This window comes from Globicephala melas, chromosome 9, assembly GCF_963455315.2.
Source record: "Globicephala melas chromosome 9, mGloMel1.2, whole genome shotgun sequence".
Lineage (NCBI taxonomy): Eukaryota > Metazoa > Chordata > Mammalia > Artiodactyla > Delphinidae > Globicephala > Globicephala melas.
Genome location: NC_083322.1, coordinates 79678076 through 79698238, shown reverse-complemented (window position 1 = coordinate 79698238; position 20163 = coordinate 79678076). Strand labels below are relative to the sequence as shown.

At 35.0% G+C, this 20163-nt stretch overlaps 1 protein-coding gene across 1 annotated transcript in view; it reads right to left on the bottom strand.

The window, feature by feature from the left end:
- PCLO (piccolo presynaptic cytomatrix protein) overlaps positions 1-20163 on the bottom strand; it is a 373707-nt gene that overhangs the window by 55944 nt on the left and 297600 nt on the right. The window contains exons 16-20 of the mRNA XM_060304735.1: positions 16231-16257; positions 8910-9003; positions 7610-7681; positions 5873-6053; positions 4074-4268 (exon numbers count right to left, since the gene is read on the bottom strand). Of these exons, the coding sequence (XP_060160718.1) occupies positions 4074-4268; positions 5873-6053; positions 7610-7681; positions 8910-9003; positions 16231-16257 (569 nt within the window). The remainder of the gene's footprint in view (positions 1-4073; positions 4269-5872; positions 6054-7609; positions 7682-8909; positions 9004-16230; positions 16258-20163) is intronic.

Below are 20163 nucleotides of genomic sequence, written 5' to 3'. Positions count from 1 at the left end.
CGTTACCTTCTAAAACAGCCGGGCCTATATTCCACCAAACCAACTGGCTTGGAAAAAAACATTTCCAGGGATTTCTAAATACAAATGGAGAGTTGTTTAGGTGTCAGGATGACCTGGCACAATCTGTCTAAATCCTGTCCTTCAGGTTTCCTAGCATGCAACCAAACCCTGGAGGGAGAGAAAAAGTTCCTCCTTTCTTACTCCATAATTCTTACCTGACCCATATTTTCTGCTACTTCAAGCAGAAACCCGCTGAAAAGCTCACCAAAAAAAAAAAAAAAATATATATATATATATATATATATATATATATATATATATGAAAAGCTCTTTAGGGACAATTTCGTCACCCTTGATAGCAATGACTGCAGATGTACACACCGCCTCCTCTACAGAGCCTGCTTACTGCTGCACTCGGCTTGTGCAGTGGGAAGGTTTTACTTCCCTGATTTGTGGCAGTTTAATTATCAGCCTTCAGAAAAGAGGATCAAGTAGGTAGACCAAGTCTAAATTGTATTCCGCCATAATTTCTAGCAACCTCTAATCATTTGTAAGGACTGGAGTGTAAATAGCAAATAAGTAAATGACAATTGTTTTTAGTGAAATCAGGAGGGTTTGATTTCAAAGGTGCCAATGTATTTAAAAAGCAAAGGCTTATTAGGTGCGGTCATAAACAAGGGTTAGACTGCCGATTCTGACAATTTCCAGGTATGTGTTCTTCACCAGTCATGCTGCCACACGCACACCCCGACTCTCTGATGGCTCACTCAGAAAACAGAAATGAAAATATCTGCAACGAATCCCTCACCCACTAGGTGTGACAAAATGAGAAAATGGGTGATGAAACACTTTGCACAATGTGAAGAACTATTCTAAATGTATGAGAATATCCATTAGAGCATTATTCAAAGAAAGGGAGTTAAATGCATTTTGCTGCAAATTTTAAGACCCACATCTAGGAAAACTAGGACAAACTATCATAGGAATACTTAAATCATGATAATTAAAAATAGAGTGAAATAAGAGAAGCATTTGACTACTGTGACATTTACAATTATTAAATATTTGCGGTAAGAAAATGAAGGAAGAAATCAACTGAACTTATTTGATGGAAAAAAAGGTGAGAGGTGAAATTTTAAGTACTCTTGGACAGTACTAGTAAGGCCAACTAGAAAAGGGAAACTGCTTTGGTGATAGTCTATAAACTGGGCTGAGTAAATGCATATTCACAATTATCTTAATATTTAAGCTGTTTCCTTAATTGCCTGCTAATTCAAGGAACATCACAGTGGTTTGGCCTTTGTACTGCCACATACATCCTCCATTGCTCCTAAATGTCTGATTAGTTGGGACAAAAGCATACTAAATTTTAAAAATTTCTGAGAACACAGAGAAATGCAATAGGAAAGTACAAGTCTTAATTTTAGTTTGTGGAAAGTACAGAATCATAGAATCAAGTGTTTTACGGCTGGAAGGGACTTAAGGGGGCAAACACTGCTATCGGTTTTTTTTATCCTTTCTTTGATATATGTTTTTGAATTAAAATTAAATTTAAATTTGAATTACAATGAAGATAATTTTATAATCACCCTGGTTTGATCCCTGTCACTGGCAGTGAGTGGCATTCTTTCTTGGGGAAAATTCCACAAATTGTTGGTGTCAAGTTAGGGACAGATATTAACTTGCTTTCCTTCCTAACAAAGCCATGGATCAAGTCTAGGTGCCTGTCTGGAGCAAGACTCATTGGATTTGTCTTCCTTTATCCAGAAAGCTGAGAAGATGGTGAAGTAGATCAGACGTGCAAGAAAGGAAGAGTGGAAGCATTGCCTAGAGTAGCCCAAACCCATTATTTATTGACATGTTTATGTAAGCTCTGGTACTTTTATTTGGTAATAACTCCCCATCTATCTTATGTTTCCGACATGAAACTTTGTCCTGCAACTCAATATTCTATCATTATAGCTTGCACTAGCAACGAAGCAGTAACTTTAAATTCTCTATTGCAAGGAATCAAATGAGAAAGCAAAAACTGACACACTCATTTTAAGCTGCATCATATAACAATGGCTCAGAACCCAGTGGTTTATGAATGAAATAAAGATACTTTATTTATTACACAGGCACTTGGATATTCACATGCCCAACACATCTGATACACTTGAAAACTATGGAAACATGAGTGGAAAAAATGTGTTCGTAGGATCAAGAAAGAACTTTCACCATGTAAAGGTGAATGAGTGCATTAACAATTTTTTCCTTTACTTTCCTCTAAGATTTCCAAAATCCACTGAATTTTTTAAAAAAGTTACACTTGAAATAATATTCAACAAAAACTGATCTACATTCCAACTGGTATGCTAACTCGAATTGTGAGCAGTTTAAACTTTTATCACAGTGCAACATATTTATAGTCATGCTTGAACAGATTATGTTAGTAGCATGCGTTCCATTCTGCAATATGAATACTGTTAATCTATTTCCCAACAAAAGTCAAAAGATGCCCAGTGCATAGAAAAATACAAATCACTGTAGTCAATATATTATGGGACTCATCTTGGGACTTACACAGTGATGATGAAGTCCTGAAATGCCATGCCCACAAAAGCACATTAAAAAGTGGATAAACATACTTTATCAGACAATCTCTAAAAATTAAAAGATGAGGGCTTTAAATTTGGGGGATGTTCTTGCTGTGTGCTTTGAATAGCGCCTTTCTGCTCACCTCCTTCTGGCTTGACTGGTCCATCAGACATCACCTTCCTGAGGGCTAGCTGGCTTTGGTCTTGGTTGCCATTAGCTGGTGGAGGCAGATTATCAGACTGAGTTCTTTGAATGGGGAGGACTCCTGCTATGCTGTGTCTGTGCTGCTTCCTGGCATGATTAGACTGACCGCTTTTATGTGCTGCTGTGGTAGTGTGGGTGAAATGGAAACCCAGAGTATGTATCCTCAGATGGAACCAGCTTGAATGTTATTCATGCAAACAGAAGTGATCTTTTGCTCTATCGAAGGAAGTTTTGTTTTCAAATGCCAAAATGACACCACATGCACAGCACTAAAGGGGGTTAAAACTGGCTGTTTCTTTGTAAATGATGACTTTGGGAGATGGGGAGAATATTCATCTATCTCCGTTGTTTGCCTGATGCCTCTTGGAAGTAACAGTGCTCCTACATTTTTAAAGTGTCTGTACTCACTAAGTTCTTATATAATTCTATCAATTGAAATTACAGCAGTTAAGATGGGTGAATTGTTACGCTTTAATTGATATCTTGGCTTCCAAATGATTTCCAGTGGTTAGAAAGAAGAATAACCCTATAAATTCTCTTGTATCATATACAAAGTGTGATCCAACAGAATGGATCCTTAATGAGGTAACATGGCCTCATCGAATATGCTTAGACATATATTAATACTACATACTTTTTTGAGAATATAGGAAACATTATTTTCTTTACAGATTTTTTTTTCTCCAAAAGACTACAAAGTTTCTCACGTGGAAAGCCTCATTATTTCACATGCATAATTTATTAAAAATTTTAAGCGTAAAATGTTTTTTCCATTTCCCCTAGGTTCTAGAACTTGACTGTTGGTTACATGACTCTTCTGCCTAAAATTTTTTAGTGTTTTTCAGAGGTGAGACTCTCATTGCTAATCTGCTCAATGCTTATGTGTGTGCCTTTTTTTGGTGTAATGCCTGGAAAACTGGCAGCCACTTGTGCTTATAATTCCTGTATTCTAAAGGATATTTAAGTGCACACAAAAAGGACACACAACATAGTTTTGCCTGCACACATCACAGACACAGCTACCAAATACTATGAGCCAGGTTGGATGGATGGTGGAGACAAAGGAGAAACAGCCAGTTTTATTTCGTTCTATGTAAAGTAAAACAAAAAAGAACTACATGAGAGAGAGCATATTTATGTATCGATACTGTTCCTACACAGACAAAGGGACAGAGAACAGAGGGAGCAGGGAAAGCACAAAACAAAGCAAATGGGGAAGGACAGCAGGAAAGAAAGGCAACAGATGAACATTAAGCTGCCATGCTGAGGAATTTATTTGCGTCTTTTACTTGGTTGAAGGCGGAGTTGTTGCACGGCGGCTTCGGCAGCGGCTATAGCAGCCCCTGCATCTTCCAAGTGGGTCTGAGTGACGCTGGTTTTGCTTTGACTGCGAGATGGTCCATGAGAGCGGAGATGGCCTTCGGATGAGGATTTCGAGCTACCGGGACTACTATGGGATTTCTCAATGGTGGGAACCTGCATGTCTGGTTACAAAAGGGTAAAACATGAGTTAAATTTGCTCCAGCGTTCCTCCTGTCAAGCTGGGTCTCACATAATTTGAAACCGTCTAAGATTTAAGTTAACTCTGTTTCTTTTTTGGCGCGTTTATGCAACTGCTCACCATACAGCGAGGTGATTCAACATTTGGGAGACAATTTTTGGGAGGAAAGGCAAGAGGATGATAATCTTGAGAAGAAAGGTTTGAGAAGAGGAATAAATACATTCTAAGTAGTCTCATATAAATGAATATATTAACTTACAGTTTCACCAAGCAACTCTGCTAATTCTAGTAGGGACCAGGGAAGAAACAATAGGCTGACATTGCCGCAGGAGGAGTTTTAAGTAAAATTCCTGGAGGAAGGTGTGCGAGTCACTGGGACACATGGAAGTGGGGACTGTATTATATCATCATCTCAGGTGATTTTAGAGAATGTATATATAAGATCACACATTTACTGTGGTAGTCATAGAGAGACAGGTCTTTATACCAATCATCTTCCAGAATGTTAATTAGTGCAGAGCTGATCTGGCTAAGTGGAATCCAGAAATGATCTATACAACTCATAAGTAATCTACAGCACTTATTGTAGTCAGTTGTTTATTGTATTAACTCAGTGGCCTCCTGGACACGACCTCAGTTTTTCGTCTCCTAGAACACTTGCATTTCCAATCCAAATTGCAAAGAACCACTTTTCAATTTGCTGTACTTCCTGAGAAGAGGCGAAAAGGAAGGAATACTCAGATCCAATATAAAAATTTTTATTTAATACTTATAAATAGCTCAGCATATCCTGGAAAGATACTACATGGTTCTCTCATACAGGCAGTTAACTCATTTCATGATGAAGATTACTGTTGTGTTGTAGGATAACTGGTTAATGAACCTCCCAAAGGAAAAGCCCATTCCAATGGGAAAGCTGTGCATATTGCCAAACCCAATGTATGATGCTGCAATTAAAAAATAATAATAGTAGTTAAAAAAATCATAGAATTAGTTTGAATGCACCACTTAGGAAAGGTTTAAGTAATTTTCAGCATACCAATTGTTTTGATGACATGAGGAAAATGTTTTTGATATCATTAAAAAGCAGAATGCAAAACTGTTTATGTCCATATATTACATATATGATTTATGAGTAAGAATATACATATGAAAAAATAGGGATTTAAACAGAAGACACATGCATAAATGGTAATGATGATTATGTCTAGTCAATGAACTGTTGAGGATTTTTATGTTTTCTTTATGAAATACCCCAACGTATTTTATAAAGTCATATTAACCTAGATTTTGAGAGCTGAAAAAGACCCAATAGCTCATATAACCCAACCTCCTCTATTTTAGAGGTTGAAAAACAGAGAACCAGAGGGGTGAAGATCACAAAGGCATCAACCTAATTAAGGGCTGATCTGAGACTAAAGCCCCTTTCTCCTGATTCCACATCCACTACTCTTTGCATGATATTATATTAAATATTTCCCAATATAATACCTTTCAAAAGATATTAAATATACGGGCACTCATATTCAAGAATATACTGAGTGAACAAAAAGACAAAAGCTTTTTTCTACTTGAAATATCTCCTACCCTTGGATGGGTCAGGGAAGATACCATGGCTTCTGCTTTTGATGACAGACGGCTTTGGGGACTGCTGGCTGCTTTGACTGGAATGGGACTTGCCATGATCAATGCTTTCAGTCTGTTCTTTGAGAGGATACCACCTAGGCGTGTTATCGAGGTGAGATGTGCTAGATAAATCAATCAATACCTGGAAAAAAGTGCAATAAGTGAGTAAAATTTATGGATTAAGCTGTAATTCGTTTGTTGTTTTTTTTCTGTGATCTGAAACTTATTCAGGGACATAAGTCAAAGGATATAGTATAACCTTTAGGATGATGAGGTCTTCCTCATTTTTCTTCACCCATGATACTGAGAATGTCTTGTGCATACCAGATGCTGTATAAACGTCTGGTTAACTTGAACTGTATGACATCTCTATTAATTAAATTATTTGGAGATGATGCAAAAAGGTAGAGTCACAAGTCAATCTCTTCATAAAATAAAGTCTTCTTTTGTTAAATGGACACATGATATTCTTAAACTGGGCTAGTGTTTTTTTGCAGATTGTTTGATTTTAGTTACAAGAGGGACAAAATGAAAAAGAATGGCTAATTTTCAATTACTAACTTATTCCCTCTATTTTAAAACATACTTTAGTTCACATTTGAAACAGAGAGATTACCAACAGTTTACAATAAGAAAGCGCTGTGTCATGGTTTAATTGGCAACATTTTTTCTTAGTGGTACATAAACAATGGTGCATTTTACAGTAGTTGGCATCTTATATTTGAGCAGATATTAAAAAATAAAACCACACAATGGATATATGCTTTAGGTTCATGTGAACAATAAATTATAAGGACTTCAATAAATCAGCTTTTTGAAATAGGAAAATAAATCAGATATAACCGTACTCTAGAGTAGTCCTGTCTAAGACCAAGATTAGTCCAAGTGGCTATACCACATGGAGCCTGTAGGTGAAGTTCAAATGATCTAGTTTTGATGGGAAAAAGGTACAGAGTGTAGGAGCCAAACAAGACATCATGTCACCTAGACTACTCAACTGTTTTCTATTGTCTCTATCAAAAGGATATTGTATTTTCTAGGTGTTATATATTTTTGGAGATTTATTTTTTTAACATTAATTCATAACTTCTGCTTTAAGCAAAGATCACTAAACAAAATATGTATTTTTGGAATATGATAGATGAAAAATATCACAGAATCTGACCATCCTGCCACACTTCATAATTAGGTTACATTCCTTGTGAATTTATAAAAATTGTTTTTACTGCTTTCTCCTACTTCTAGTTTTGCTTCTTAAAATATTTTGAGATGTTTTGTGGGACACTTAAACGAAGTATGTAAAATGTCACATCAAGTCATTCATACGTGCAATGAGGAATAGCAATTAAATAAACTGAAAATGCATTTGAAAAAAATCCAGCTCATTTTATAATACAATAAATTTATCTCCAATCTTTTACATGATCATTTGGATTCACAGCATGATTATATAACTTTCTATCAAAACAATTAATATTTCATCTTGCAAATTAATTAGAAAGTACATCAAGTGGTAAAGTGAAAATTATTTCTCCAGTTGCTATTCATCTATTCAGAGTCATTTGTAAATAAATTCTATCCACCAAAGAATTCTATCCAGAAATAGTTATCTTATACACTTAAGAAATATCCTTTCCATAAAGATTTAATTGATGGTTTATAATGAAGCAAATAAAAAAAAGGAAACCATAGGCTCACCTCACCAAGAAAATCATTGGAAGAAAATCTATCATAATCCCAGACTGTCACCTCCAGTGTTTTCTTCTTGAGCTACAGTTCAAATCAAAATGTCATTAACCTCGTTTCTCATCATAAATTTTCATTATACTCATATAATAGACTCATTTATATTTTCATTCCTTGAACTCTTTCCGCTTATGTAAAAATACTTGAAGTTTATATAAAACTGTATACTTACATTCAATATTATGTAAACTGTCAATCATTTTGTGGTCCAAACAAGTATTTGGTCATAAGATACCTCACTATTTTGCAAAAAAAAGGGTGATTTTTACTTATTTCCTGTTATTCTACCCCTGCCCATTATTAAAAGTACCAAGCAGAATCTATATATACTCTTTAAATACATGAAATTCATAGGTTGCAAAAATGTCTAGGTTATTCAAAGTATTTGGGTTATAGTTTTTTGTTTCAGTAAATTGCCAAAACACATTAGTAGCACTGTCTTATTTCTGCAGGTGAACGTAACTTATTTTAAACTCAAGAACCCAGATTACAATTTATATCCAGCTTCAATTTCATAGTCAAATTAGAAATCTTCCAAAGGATAAATGAGAAACCTCATTTTGAAAGACAACTCATTTGTAAATTGTTTTCATGGATGTCTTCTTCCTATTCTATTTGTATTCTTTTCTCTCTGAATTCATCTTTATAAACCATCAGTTATTTTCTATTATTGATACAAAGTTATGACATGAAGATTTTCAGAAACACATTGATGCAATTTTGCTTAGAGTCATCTATTTGTTGTGATAATCCTTTACACTAGTCTTCTTCACGCTTTCTTCTGTACAGTTTAGTTGCACAATGCCAGATCCGTAGGAAGCCTCAATTTAGAAAAGAGATGATCCCTAAATTGTTGCCAGGAGGGGTAATTCATTTCAGTGCATCTGAATCTTATTTTTTCTTTGTTTATGAAAGTCAAAATACAGCTAGCTGGAAAATATTTTCCCTCAAAATATGATAAATAGAGCCCAGTCTACTGAAATATTTGATTTTGAAATAATCAGTGGAAAATGTCCCACTAGTCTTATTCATTTTATTTTTTAGCTGTTTTGTGAAAATGTGCACATTTTCTTTCACTGTATCTTCGAACTGCACCCAGTTCCTTTTACTGGCTATATTTCTTGCATGTATTTTACTTAATTTTTTTTGTTTGTATGGAAAAATTGATATGAATCACAATCTTTCAGTAATTCTATCATCACTATTTTTATATTAGCCTGAATCTGTCATATAGAAAATAATCATTGCATACCTGTTCCATGGAGATACTTTTATAAATTACTGTTTGATTCCACTCAGGATTAAGACTTTTCTGAACATATTTAGTCCTTCTCTTGTACTCAGCACTGAATTGGAAAAAGAGAAAGAATTACCCTGATTATTTACCTTGACCGATGACTTCACAGTCAACCTGAAGGGCATGCAGACTTTTAAAGGTATTTTGTTTTGAATCACTATGTAATCATCTCCTCATCCTCATGTCTTAAACTGTATTTTAAGTTGAATGCACAATGACAATTCAAAAATATCTTGGATGCCTTTAGTTTTATTTTCCCTAAGGTATTTTTTTTTTAAAGAAAAGTTTTTAGGTGTTCTAACTAGAATACAATTTTAGAAATCTTAATCTCTCCTGAATGTTTGAGATAATTACATGAACTATACAGTAATGTCAATATCTTCTTGTCCCATAAATAATAATTGGATATTTAACTTTCCAATAGTTTTGCAACTGATCATGTCAGCAAAGCCAAATGGTCTCTCAATTCATTTTTTTGTGTAAAAAGCTGAAATAACTGTACTGACTGAGGAAAGGATGAAAAATGGCTGTTGCTATAGGTGAGATTCCATGAACATTTGTTACCTTATATTTACAGTAGATTTTGACACTCTTGGTAAAGTAGAATACTTAATCTAGTTATGAAACAATCTTAATTAAATACAAATTCTTGGTTTATGTCAATAGCTTATGTTACAAATGATGAACCAAATCAAAATTTTTCCTCATGCATTATAACTTGGGGCATTTCAGTTTATCCTTGACTCTTCCATACCCTCTGATCACCAGTTAGAAGCTTATATCTTACACGTTTAAGCATAACTTACTTTCAAAACTTATTCTAATTAAGTCTGACAAAACATTTATAACAGGCATCAACCAGCTAATGGGGTTGGAATTATTGCTATTTGCTATGAGCCAATGGTGCCCACATAGACAAAGCTTTTCTCTAACACTCACTGGCTTTTTCCAAATGTTCTGCCTAGAAAACAAACCTATTTGTTTGGGGTCCATTCACGTGCCTGGACTTCATAAACTGCCTTACCCTAAAGGTACTGCATCCTGACCCTGGATCTGTAGTTCTATTCCCAACTGCTGTCAGCAGACTAACTCTTGTTATATTCCTGGTCTCAAGCATTGCCAAATTCTGGAATACCTACTATTGTTCCCCAGATGCTAATTTACTTATTCATCCTAGATAAAACTATCCTAGATAAAACTAAAGAATCAAGCTCCAGTTCACCACTCACTTTTAGAGATGGGTCTACAGCCAAGTATCTTTTTTTCTCCCTCTGGCTTTATTCTCTTTCTTATCAGACATACACAAGGGCAATAATTTCCAACGTTGACTGCATATTAGGATCACTTTGGGATCTGAGTTCCCAGGGTGGTAGGTGGGGCAACTAGCACGGCACCCACATCCCCCTGCCCTTCACCCACAAGGAGAGTCTTATTTAACAGGTCTGGGGTGAGGCTTGAGCATCAGAATTTTAAAAATGATCTAGGTAAATCTAAAGTATTGCCAAGATTGAGAACCACTGAGAACCACTGAGCTCACGTCTCCTGAGACCTCACATTTCAGCCACTGTGAACTGAATCCAATTTAAGAAATGAAGCAGCACTATTCTCATTTGTAACCAACCTATCTGAAAGTACAAAAAAAGAGAGCAGGATTTGACAATTTTTTCATTCAGCACAAAGTGCAAATAATTCTGGGGAAATGTATAGGCAATGATTCAAAGACACAGGAACTTTCATAGACTGTGAACAGAAAGTATACATTTGTACATATACTTTTTAGGTAAATTTGTCTATGTCTAGTGAAGTTCATGCACTCAAGTACCCAGAAAATTCCACTTTGACTTAATTCCACTTCTACTTTAGAGAAATTCTCCCACACGTACAAAAGGAATTTGTTAAAGAGCATTCATTGCAACAGTGTTTCTAATAGTGTGTTAATAATATAATAAATAAATACATTATGATATATTTATTCAATTAAATTTAAGCAGCAGTTAAATGAAATATACCTTCATTTATCAAGATAGATAAATCTTAAAAAAAATCTTGAGCAAATAATTTGCAGAAGAAAACCTATGGTAAGTTATCATGATATAAAGTTAAAATTACATGAAATAATACTGTAAATTATTTATGTCTACTTGTATATATGTATGACAAACATTAATATCATATGACAGCTTGGGAATTATAGATGTTAAACTCTATTATGTGGTTGTCTCAGGAGGACAGGGGAATGGTTTCAGAGGACTTCAGGGGTACTTGTAATATATTTTTTATTAAAAAAAATCTGAAGCCAATATAGCAAAATGTTACGATTTGATAAAATTGGATAGCAAGAACACAAGTATTTGTGACAGTATTATCTATAATTTTCAGTAAGTTTAAAATATTTTATAACAAAATTCAAAACTATTTTAGCAAATTATGTCCCTTTATACTTTATGATTTTGATTCTTTAAATTAATGACATAAGAAGAATGAATATGACCACTTTTAAGTTAACAGCCAACTCTGGTTGCTAGTTAGAATTCATGGCTATTCCTGTAGTAGGTACACTAAGAAAAAAACACATTGTGTAGTATGAGCTTTAAAGTTTCTGTCTGTTTTGGACTTAATTATCCAAGTGGTGAGACCATGGGAAAAACATATTAGGGATTAAGATTCATAATACACTGAACAGTGGTAAAATTGTTATTTTTTTCAAATTCTGAAAAATTGAACGCACAAAATTTTAAAATAAGATTGAAGATGGAAAGTTAATGTCAAATGCAAACTCATGTATTTTTACTAAAATTCTAGATATGTCAGTGTATATTAAAATAGCCTGAACTATTGAAATGTCTTCAAAAAGATATATTAGTTAACATATTTTAATTTATAATATTAATAATTGTTATATTTCACATGCATACTTTAGTCATTTTTTCACCCATATGTAGCAAAATTATCGAATGCCAACTCTGCACCAGGAATTATGCTCTATCAAAATGTACAACTGCAAAACTCTTAATTGTACTGACATACCATTATGTCATGAGAAGCACTTTATAAAGTAAGCACATTGAAATAATAACAGCTAACATTTACGAAACGCTACTTTTTCACAGGCGGAGTTCTAAGTGCTTTTCATGTGTTACATCCTCAAAGCAACTCTATGTGTCCAGTATTATTTATTACCCTATTTTATAGCTGATAAGAATTGAAGCTCAGAGGAATTCAGGCACGTTGGCAAGGCTGCATAGTTATTAATTCATAGGACCAGGTTTCAAACACAGGGAAACTAATTTCTTGCTCTGAAACATGAGCTATATGAACTCAGTTGATTAGGCCCATCATAAAATTTCTTAATTGCATATTTCATTAGCTGAAGTGTCTAGTTTGTCTTCTTTATTTTACAGTCAAAAACTGTACACTTCAACTTAAATATATGTTTTATATATATAACATAAATTATTTATAGTGTGTGTATATATACACATATAGAAAATGAGGACAGCTTTAGAGCTGCCTAGGGAAATATTGAATGGTATATCCTAAGACTAAGAGAGTGCTGTGGAACAACTAGGGATAATTATTATTAAAATTTACTTTTGCTCAGATACATTCACATATAACCCCAATTAGTCGGGAAAAATCTAGATGTTCACTTTACTAGGTTATCTTAATCTTACTAATAAGTTTGAATCTCTAGTTCTCTCAAGTTTCAAGGTCTGTGTCCTTTAGGGTTAACGAGGGTAAACACACCTTTCTCCTCATCCTGCCTCTACCAGCCCTGGTTGACCTGTGTAAATGCCAATGAGATCTCTTTGCAATCTTTTCACGCTTGAATTTCCTGACACGCAGAGATGGTCACATAAAGCTCTTCCTTCAAGAACCCTTGTCTGATGGCTACCATGTACTGACCATCTTGGGCATGATGTCAATGGGCTGTGTTCCCACTTTACACAATTGAAAACTCCACAGTTCTCATCTCCATATCAAAATCTGTGGATTTACAAGTTGAAGGTGGCCAGGTAAGCAGAGGGATTCTTGAATGTGAGCAGAAATCCAGGCTGAGAAATAAGTGGCGTTCCTTTTCCTTTCCTACCATGTCTGTTAAACACACTGCAATCCCTCATGGGAAGATTGCAATAATGACATTATTTTAGGACAATTAAGCCATATGTAATAATCAGAGAAGTTTTTTAATAAGGGAAAATAAAAAGTCAATTAATCAAGATGGAACACGGTGTTTATCAAACAAAAATCTAGGGACTTCCCCGGTGGTCCAGTGATTAAGACTTTGCCTTCCAATGCAGGAGACGTGGGTTCGATCCCTGGTTGGGGAACTAAGATCCCACATGCCGTGGGGTGTAGCCGAAAACTTAAAAAAAAAAAAATCTAAACCTTTATTTCCTTAAAGTTTTGACTGAGTTCCTTTTTCTTTCTCTTTTTCATTATTGGACAATCATTTTCTCATAGGTAGATATGATTTTAAGGCTGGCAGAAAAAGGTATTTAAAATTCAATTACCCTCTCCTAAACCAGAAGAAAAAAAAGTTCTCTCTGTAAAAAAAAAATTGAGAAAGAAGAATGGAATATAATGGCTTGTTTGTTCTTAACTTTCACAGAATTATCTAAAGTACTGAAGGTCTTCATTTCTTTTGTTTTTTCTTGATTGGAAAAAATACATATAAATTTCTTTATTGAAAAAATATATAATGAGTCCAATAAAGATATATATATATTTGTGTGTGTGTGTGTGTAGTTTTTTTCAAAATTACTCCTCTGAGGATGTTGCCTTTAATTTAGAAAGAAGCACAGAGCATATGCCATTTTATAAGCTCTGTTTCTCTGTGTGCAATAGTGCATTTATGGGCTGTCACTTGATTGTCCTCTGTGCTCCCTGAAGTCTGACACTATGGCTGTGTTCTCAATTCCAGCAGAGTCTGGAGCAGTCTGTGCTAAATAAATGGTTTCCGGATGTATCTTTAAAACATGTTTGTACTTCTCTTTTTCCTTTAAAAATCTATTAAAATAAAATGTTTTGGCCTTCAAATTGTAAATACATACAACACCTGAATCTGCTTTACATTCTTTCCAGAGGAAATAGTTTGAGATGCTAACAAGGGTGTTTAGAGAAAGTCCAGCCAGGAATTAGGCTTCCAGCTATCATGAGAGTAAAAATCAGCTTCAGTCATGGCAAAATCTCATTAGTGTGAAAAAATCTGTACTTTGTCCAACAGTGTAATGAGAGAAAACCACAGCGAAATCCTTCAGATATGCTCATTTCCATTTCTTAATTATCCGGGGACAAATTTTGAGTTCATGGACTCTTCAGGCTATTTCCTTGTCTTTCTTTCACCTCATCTTGGCTGACATTTGGGCTGTCAGAGCTTATGAGTATCTTGATTAAAGGATGGCAAGAGGAAATGAAAGGAGACAAGAAAACTGGACCAGTGAAATTCTTTTAGTTAACAGGACATTTAAAAAAAAAAATTTAAGAGTGAAGGATGTATTATACTTATTATTGAAGAAAAGTTGTTTTATTTTCTATATAGTGTTGTTAAATAATTTGGTGTAATTCAGTAGCCCAAGCATTCTGCATTTCTTTTTTGCAGGGATAACTGACCATTGGCTACGTGGAGTTTATTATACATATTTCTAGCAATAATAGCTACTGCCATTTATTGAGAGCTTACTACGTGCCAGACATTATGCTTATCATTTTTGGTGCATTCTCCCTGTGTTTCACAAAAATCCCTGGGAGGGGGGCTATTATGATTCCTAGGTGGAAGAGGAAACAGTTTTAGAGAAACCTCACAACTTTTAAGTGGCAGGACTGAAATTCAAATCCAAGTTCTTAAGGACTTCGCTCGTGGGCCTCCTCAGCCTAACTTACAATGTCAGTACCTCATCAGTATAATTCCTTTCCACACTGACAATTCTCGAAGAGATGATGAAAGTGATTTCAAGATGAAAGATATGATGAGAAAGTGACTCTAGATCTTCTAAATTGTAATCTAATACATCCCAGATTATTTCGACCATTATTTACATTTACAGAAAACACGTTCTAAGTCAAATATAGACAATCATTATCATTCTGACAATTTCCCCCTGGTTTCTCTGGATAAAAGAGAGAAGCTTCTGAATAAAGTGACTGATAACGTTTGTTCTAAAATGACACTATCTCTTTGAAACAAAACTCATTTCGCGTATCAGTCTGAGAGATCTGAAGATGAGAGAGCCAGTCATAACAAGCAACCTTTCTCAGTATCAAATTTTACTGGTTGCCATAATTATGTGGTTGCAAAGAAACAGGAAGTTTCTGGGCACCAGAAAGGTTGTACTGACTAATACTATTCTTTGAGATATTTAAATATTTAAGCCTTTACAAATCAGAAACTGCCTCTTTTGGGCAACAGCTTGTCAGGTTTAGTAAAGATGCTGAATTTCAATGTCACAGACAAAAATCCTGTACCACTAATATTCTGGGTGGGACTAAAATTCCCATCACCCTGTTGCTTCAGATGGTACAAGATTCACGTCCCGAATTAAATAACACATTTAATTTACAATGCAATGAGATGTGCAAAAAACTGCTTTTGGCTATGTGTTGAGAAATATCCTTAGCGGACAATGTAGTGATGCAACATGCTCTAGCAGAAAACAGACAAACCAAGGAGGTTGCTCTTATGCTGTTGCTAACAGCCTAGAGCAGGCAGATTATGGCATCCTATATTACACAGCAATAATTTTGTGGTACAGAAGGTATAAAGGCATGAAAATGTTTCAATATCAGGTCTAAGTGAGGGTAAAAGACCAGACAGCTATCATCTTTAAGATGACATACACACCTAGTACTGGTCATCCAGAAGATCAGTTAATTCCTTTTGAAAAATGACTAGATTTATTTGTTTGGTTGTCATAGAAGACTCAGAAGAATCTGAGCCATAATTTTTGCAAGAGAAGCTAAATGAATTTTAGCAGACAAATTATAAATGAAAACTTTAGTTATATCTCATTTCAAAGTGATAGTTCCTTATTCATACCTTTCTATGTTTTTGCTCTTTTCTCCTTTTCTGGGCTCCAATGCACATACCTGCTACACATATTTAGTAATAATGTTGTGGTCAGAATAGTCTGCTATTAGCCTAATTCAACTGATACCAACATGTAGAAAAATAAAAATTACAGCCGAAGTTGAACTGCAGGTGAATGTACTTAAAAGGCAAACAAGAGAACTCTAGACATTTCATTGAAGGGTGACACTGAAAGAGAACCAACTCTACCTTGCATTCTGGACAACCATGACTTGACTGCATTGATTCCAAGAGCGAGAATGAAGGATACAGCAGGAAAGTAGGAAAGACAGGAAGAAAAAAGTTAGGAACAGAAATAAGGAAGAAAATGTGAGAATAAAAACTAGAGGAGCTATACCATAATATATTAACAACATGAGGCAGAAAATAATCTTAGAACTAAAGTGAAAATAATACCTCACAAGTGTAGTAAATTCCAAGGTCTTGGCCACTGTAATAATTAAGAGTAATTTAATGAAAGGGCTAGGAATTGAATACGAGTAAGCACATTAGCCTGCTTTTTGGTCAAATTCCACCCAGAAGGCATATTTTGTTTGACAAATGGCACGGGGATAGCTTTAGGTGGGACCTCACTCTTCATTTCACTATAGTTTCAACACTTTCTCTGTTACCTACTCCAGAATGGATTGACATATTCATGCCACCTGCCTGACCTTTCCAGTTATTCAAGTTTGCAATAGTCTAATGGAAACATATCCTGTAACAAATAAAGGATAACTACTCTCTTATAGTATAAAAGGTGATACTAGGATATTAAAGAAGATAGAAAATAAAAGACAGTGCTTTATTTTCATTCATTCATTAGCAAATGCTGATTGGAGATACACCCTTGGCAGTCATTTCCTCTTGTCCCATAATACTGTCATTAAATAACACTGAAGGTCTAATGACCCAAATCAAAGGCACAATGAAGTTATCACTTTGTTATATTCATGTTAAAAAAAAAAGTGGTGGGATGAGGGATAAATAAGGAGTTTTAGATTAGTAGATACAAACTACTACATATAAAATATATAAACAACAAGGTCATACTGTGTAGCACAGGAAACTATATTCAATATCTTGTAATAAACTATGATGGAAAAGAATATGAAAAAGAATATATATACATATATATGTATAACAATCACTTTGCTGTATACTACAAACTAATGCAACATTATAAATCAACTATACATCAAAAAGGTAGACAAATTACAGTTATAACTACTACATAAAGATATAAACTAACATAAAATAAAAAATTCCCTTTCCTGTTCTATATGGCTAGTTGGTAGTGTATGAATTAAATTCATTTCAGCCTGCAGAATTCTCTTTAATATTTCTCGAAGGGCAACTCAGCTGGGAAAAAAACTGTTTCTCAGATTTGTTCTTCTGGCAATGTCTTATTTATTTGTTCTTCTGGCAATGTCTTATTTATTTATTTAACATCTTTACTGGAGTATAATTGCTTTACATTGTTGTGTTAGTTTCTGGTGTATAACAAAGTGAATCAGCTATAGGCATATTTCTATCCCCATATCCCCTCCCACTTGTATCTCCCTCCCACCCTCCCTATCCCACCCCTGTAGCTGGTCACAAAACACCAATCTGATCTCCCTGGGCTACACGGCTGCTTCCCCTTAGCTATCTATTTTACATTTGGTAGTGTATATATGTTGATGCCACTCTCTCACTTCGTCACAACTTACCCTTCCCGCTTGCCATGTCCTTAAGTCCATTCTCTATGTCTGTGTCTTTATTCCTGTCCTGCACCTAGGTTCTTCAGAATCATTTTTTTTTTTTTAGATTCCATATATATGTGTAAGGATACAGTACTTGTTTTCCTCTTTCTGACTTACTTCACTCTGCATGACAGACTCTAGGTCCATCCACCTCATTACAAATAACTCAATTTTGTTTCTTTTTATGGCTAAGTAATATTCCATTGTATATATGTGCCACATCTTCTTTATCCATTCATCTGTCTATGGACACTTAGGTTGCTTCCATGTCCTGGCTCTTATAACTAGTGCTGCAATGAATCTTGTGGTACATGACTCTTTTTGAGTTATGGTTTTCTCAGGGTATATGCCCAGGAGTGGGATTGATGGATCATATGGTAGTTCTATTTTTAGTTTTTTATGGAACGTCCACACTGTTCTCCAAGTGGCTGTATCAATTTGCATTCCCATGAAGTGTAGGAGGGTTCCCTTTTCTCCACACCGTCTCCAGCATTTATTGTTTGTAGATTTTTTGATGATGGCCATTCTGACCAGTGTGCGGTGATACCTCATTGTAGTTTTGATTTGCATTTCTCTAATGATCAGTGATGTTGAACATCCTTTCATGTGTTTGCTGGCAATTGGTATATCTTCTTTGGAGAAATGTCTACTTAGGACTTCTGTCCATTTTTGGTTTGGGTTGGGTTTTTTTGATATTGAGCTGCATGACCTGCTTGTATATTTTGGAGATTAATTCGTTGTCAGTTGCCTCATTGGCAAATATTTTCTCCCATTCTGAGGGCTGTCTTTTCATCTTGTTTGTGGTTTCCTTTGCTGTGCAAAAGGTTTTAAGTTTCATTAGGTCCCACTTGTTTATTTTTGTTTTTATTTCCATTTCTCAATGATGTGGGTCAAAAAGGATCTTGCTGTGATTTATGTCATAGAGTGTTCTGCCTATATTTTCCTCTAAAAGTTTTATAGTGTCTGGCCTTATATTTAGGTCTTTAATCCACTTTGAGTTTATTTTTTTATATGGTGTTAGGGAGTGTTCTAATTTCATTCTTTTACATGTAGCTGTCCAGTTTTGCCAGCACCACTTAATGAAGAGGCTGTCTTTTCTCCATTGTATATTCTTGCCTCCTTATCAAAGATAACATGACAATATGTGCATGGGTTTATCTCTGGGCTTTCTATCCTGTTCCATTGATCTATATTTCTGTTTTTGTGCCAGAACCATACTGTCTTGATGACTGTAGCCTTGCAGTAGAGTCTGAAGTCAGGGAGCCTGATTCCTCCAGCTCCGTTTTTCTTCCTCAAGATTGCTTTGGCTATTCAGGGTCTTTTGTGTTTCCATACAAATTGTGAAATTTTTTGTTCTAGTTCTGTGAAAAATGCCATTGGTAGTTTGACAGGGATTGCATTGAATCTGTAGATTGCTTCGGATACAATAGTCATTTTCACAATGTTGATTCTTCCAATCCAAGAACATGGTATATCTCTCCATCTGTTTGTATCATCTTTAATTTCTTTCATCAGTGTCTTATACTTTTCTGAATACAGGTCTTCTGCCTCCTTAGGTAGGTTTATTCCTAGGTATTTAATTCTTTTTGTTGCAGTGGTAAATAGGAGTGTTTCCTTAATTTCTCTTTCAGATTTTTCAGCATTAGTGTATAGGATTGCAAAAGATTTCTGTGCATTAACTTTGTATCCTGCAATTTTACCAAATTCACTGGCTAGCTCTAGTAGTTCTCTGGTAGCATCTTTAGGATTCTCTATGTATAGTATCATGTCATCTGCTAACAGTGACAGTTTACTTCTTCTTCTCCGATATGGATTCCTTTTATTTCTTTTTCGTCTCTGACTGCTGTGGCTAAAACTTCCAAAACTATGTTGAATAATAGTGGTGAGAGTGGGAAACCTTATCATGTTCCTGATCTTAGAGGAAATGGTTTCAATTTTTCACCATTGAGAACAATGTTGGCTGTGGGTTTGTCATATATGGCCTTTATTATGTTGAGGTAAGTTTCCTCTCTGCCTACTTTCTGGAGAGTTTTTATCAAAAATGTGTGTTGAATTTTGTCAAAAGCTTTTTCTGCATCTATTGAGAGTATCGTATGTTTTTTTCCCTTCAACTGGTTAATATGGTGTATCACATTGATTAATTTGCATATATTGAAGAATCCTTGCATTCCTGGGATAAACCCCACTTGATCATGGTGTACGATCCTTTTAATGTGCTGTTGGATTCTGTTTGCTAGTATTTTGTTGAGGATTTTTGCACCTCTATTCATCAGTGATATTGGCCTATAGTTTTCTTTTTCTGTGACATCTTTGTCTGGTTTTGGTATCAAGGTGATGGTGGCCTTGTGGAATGAGTTTGGGAGTGTTCTTCCCTCTGCTATATCTTGGAAGATTTTGA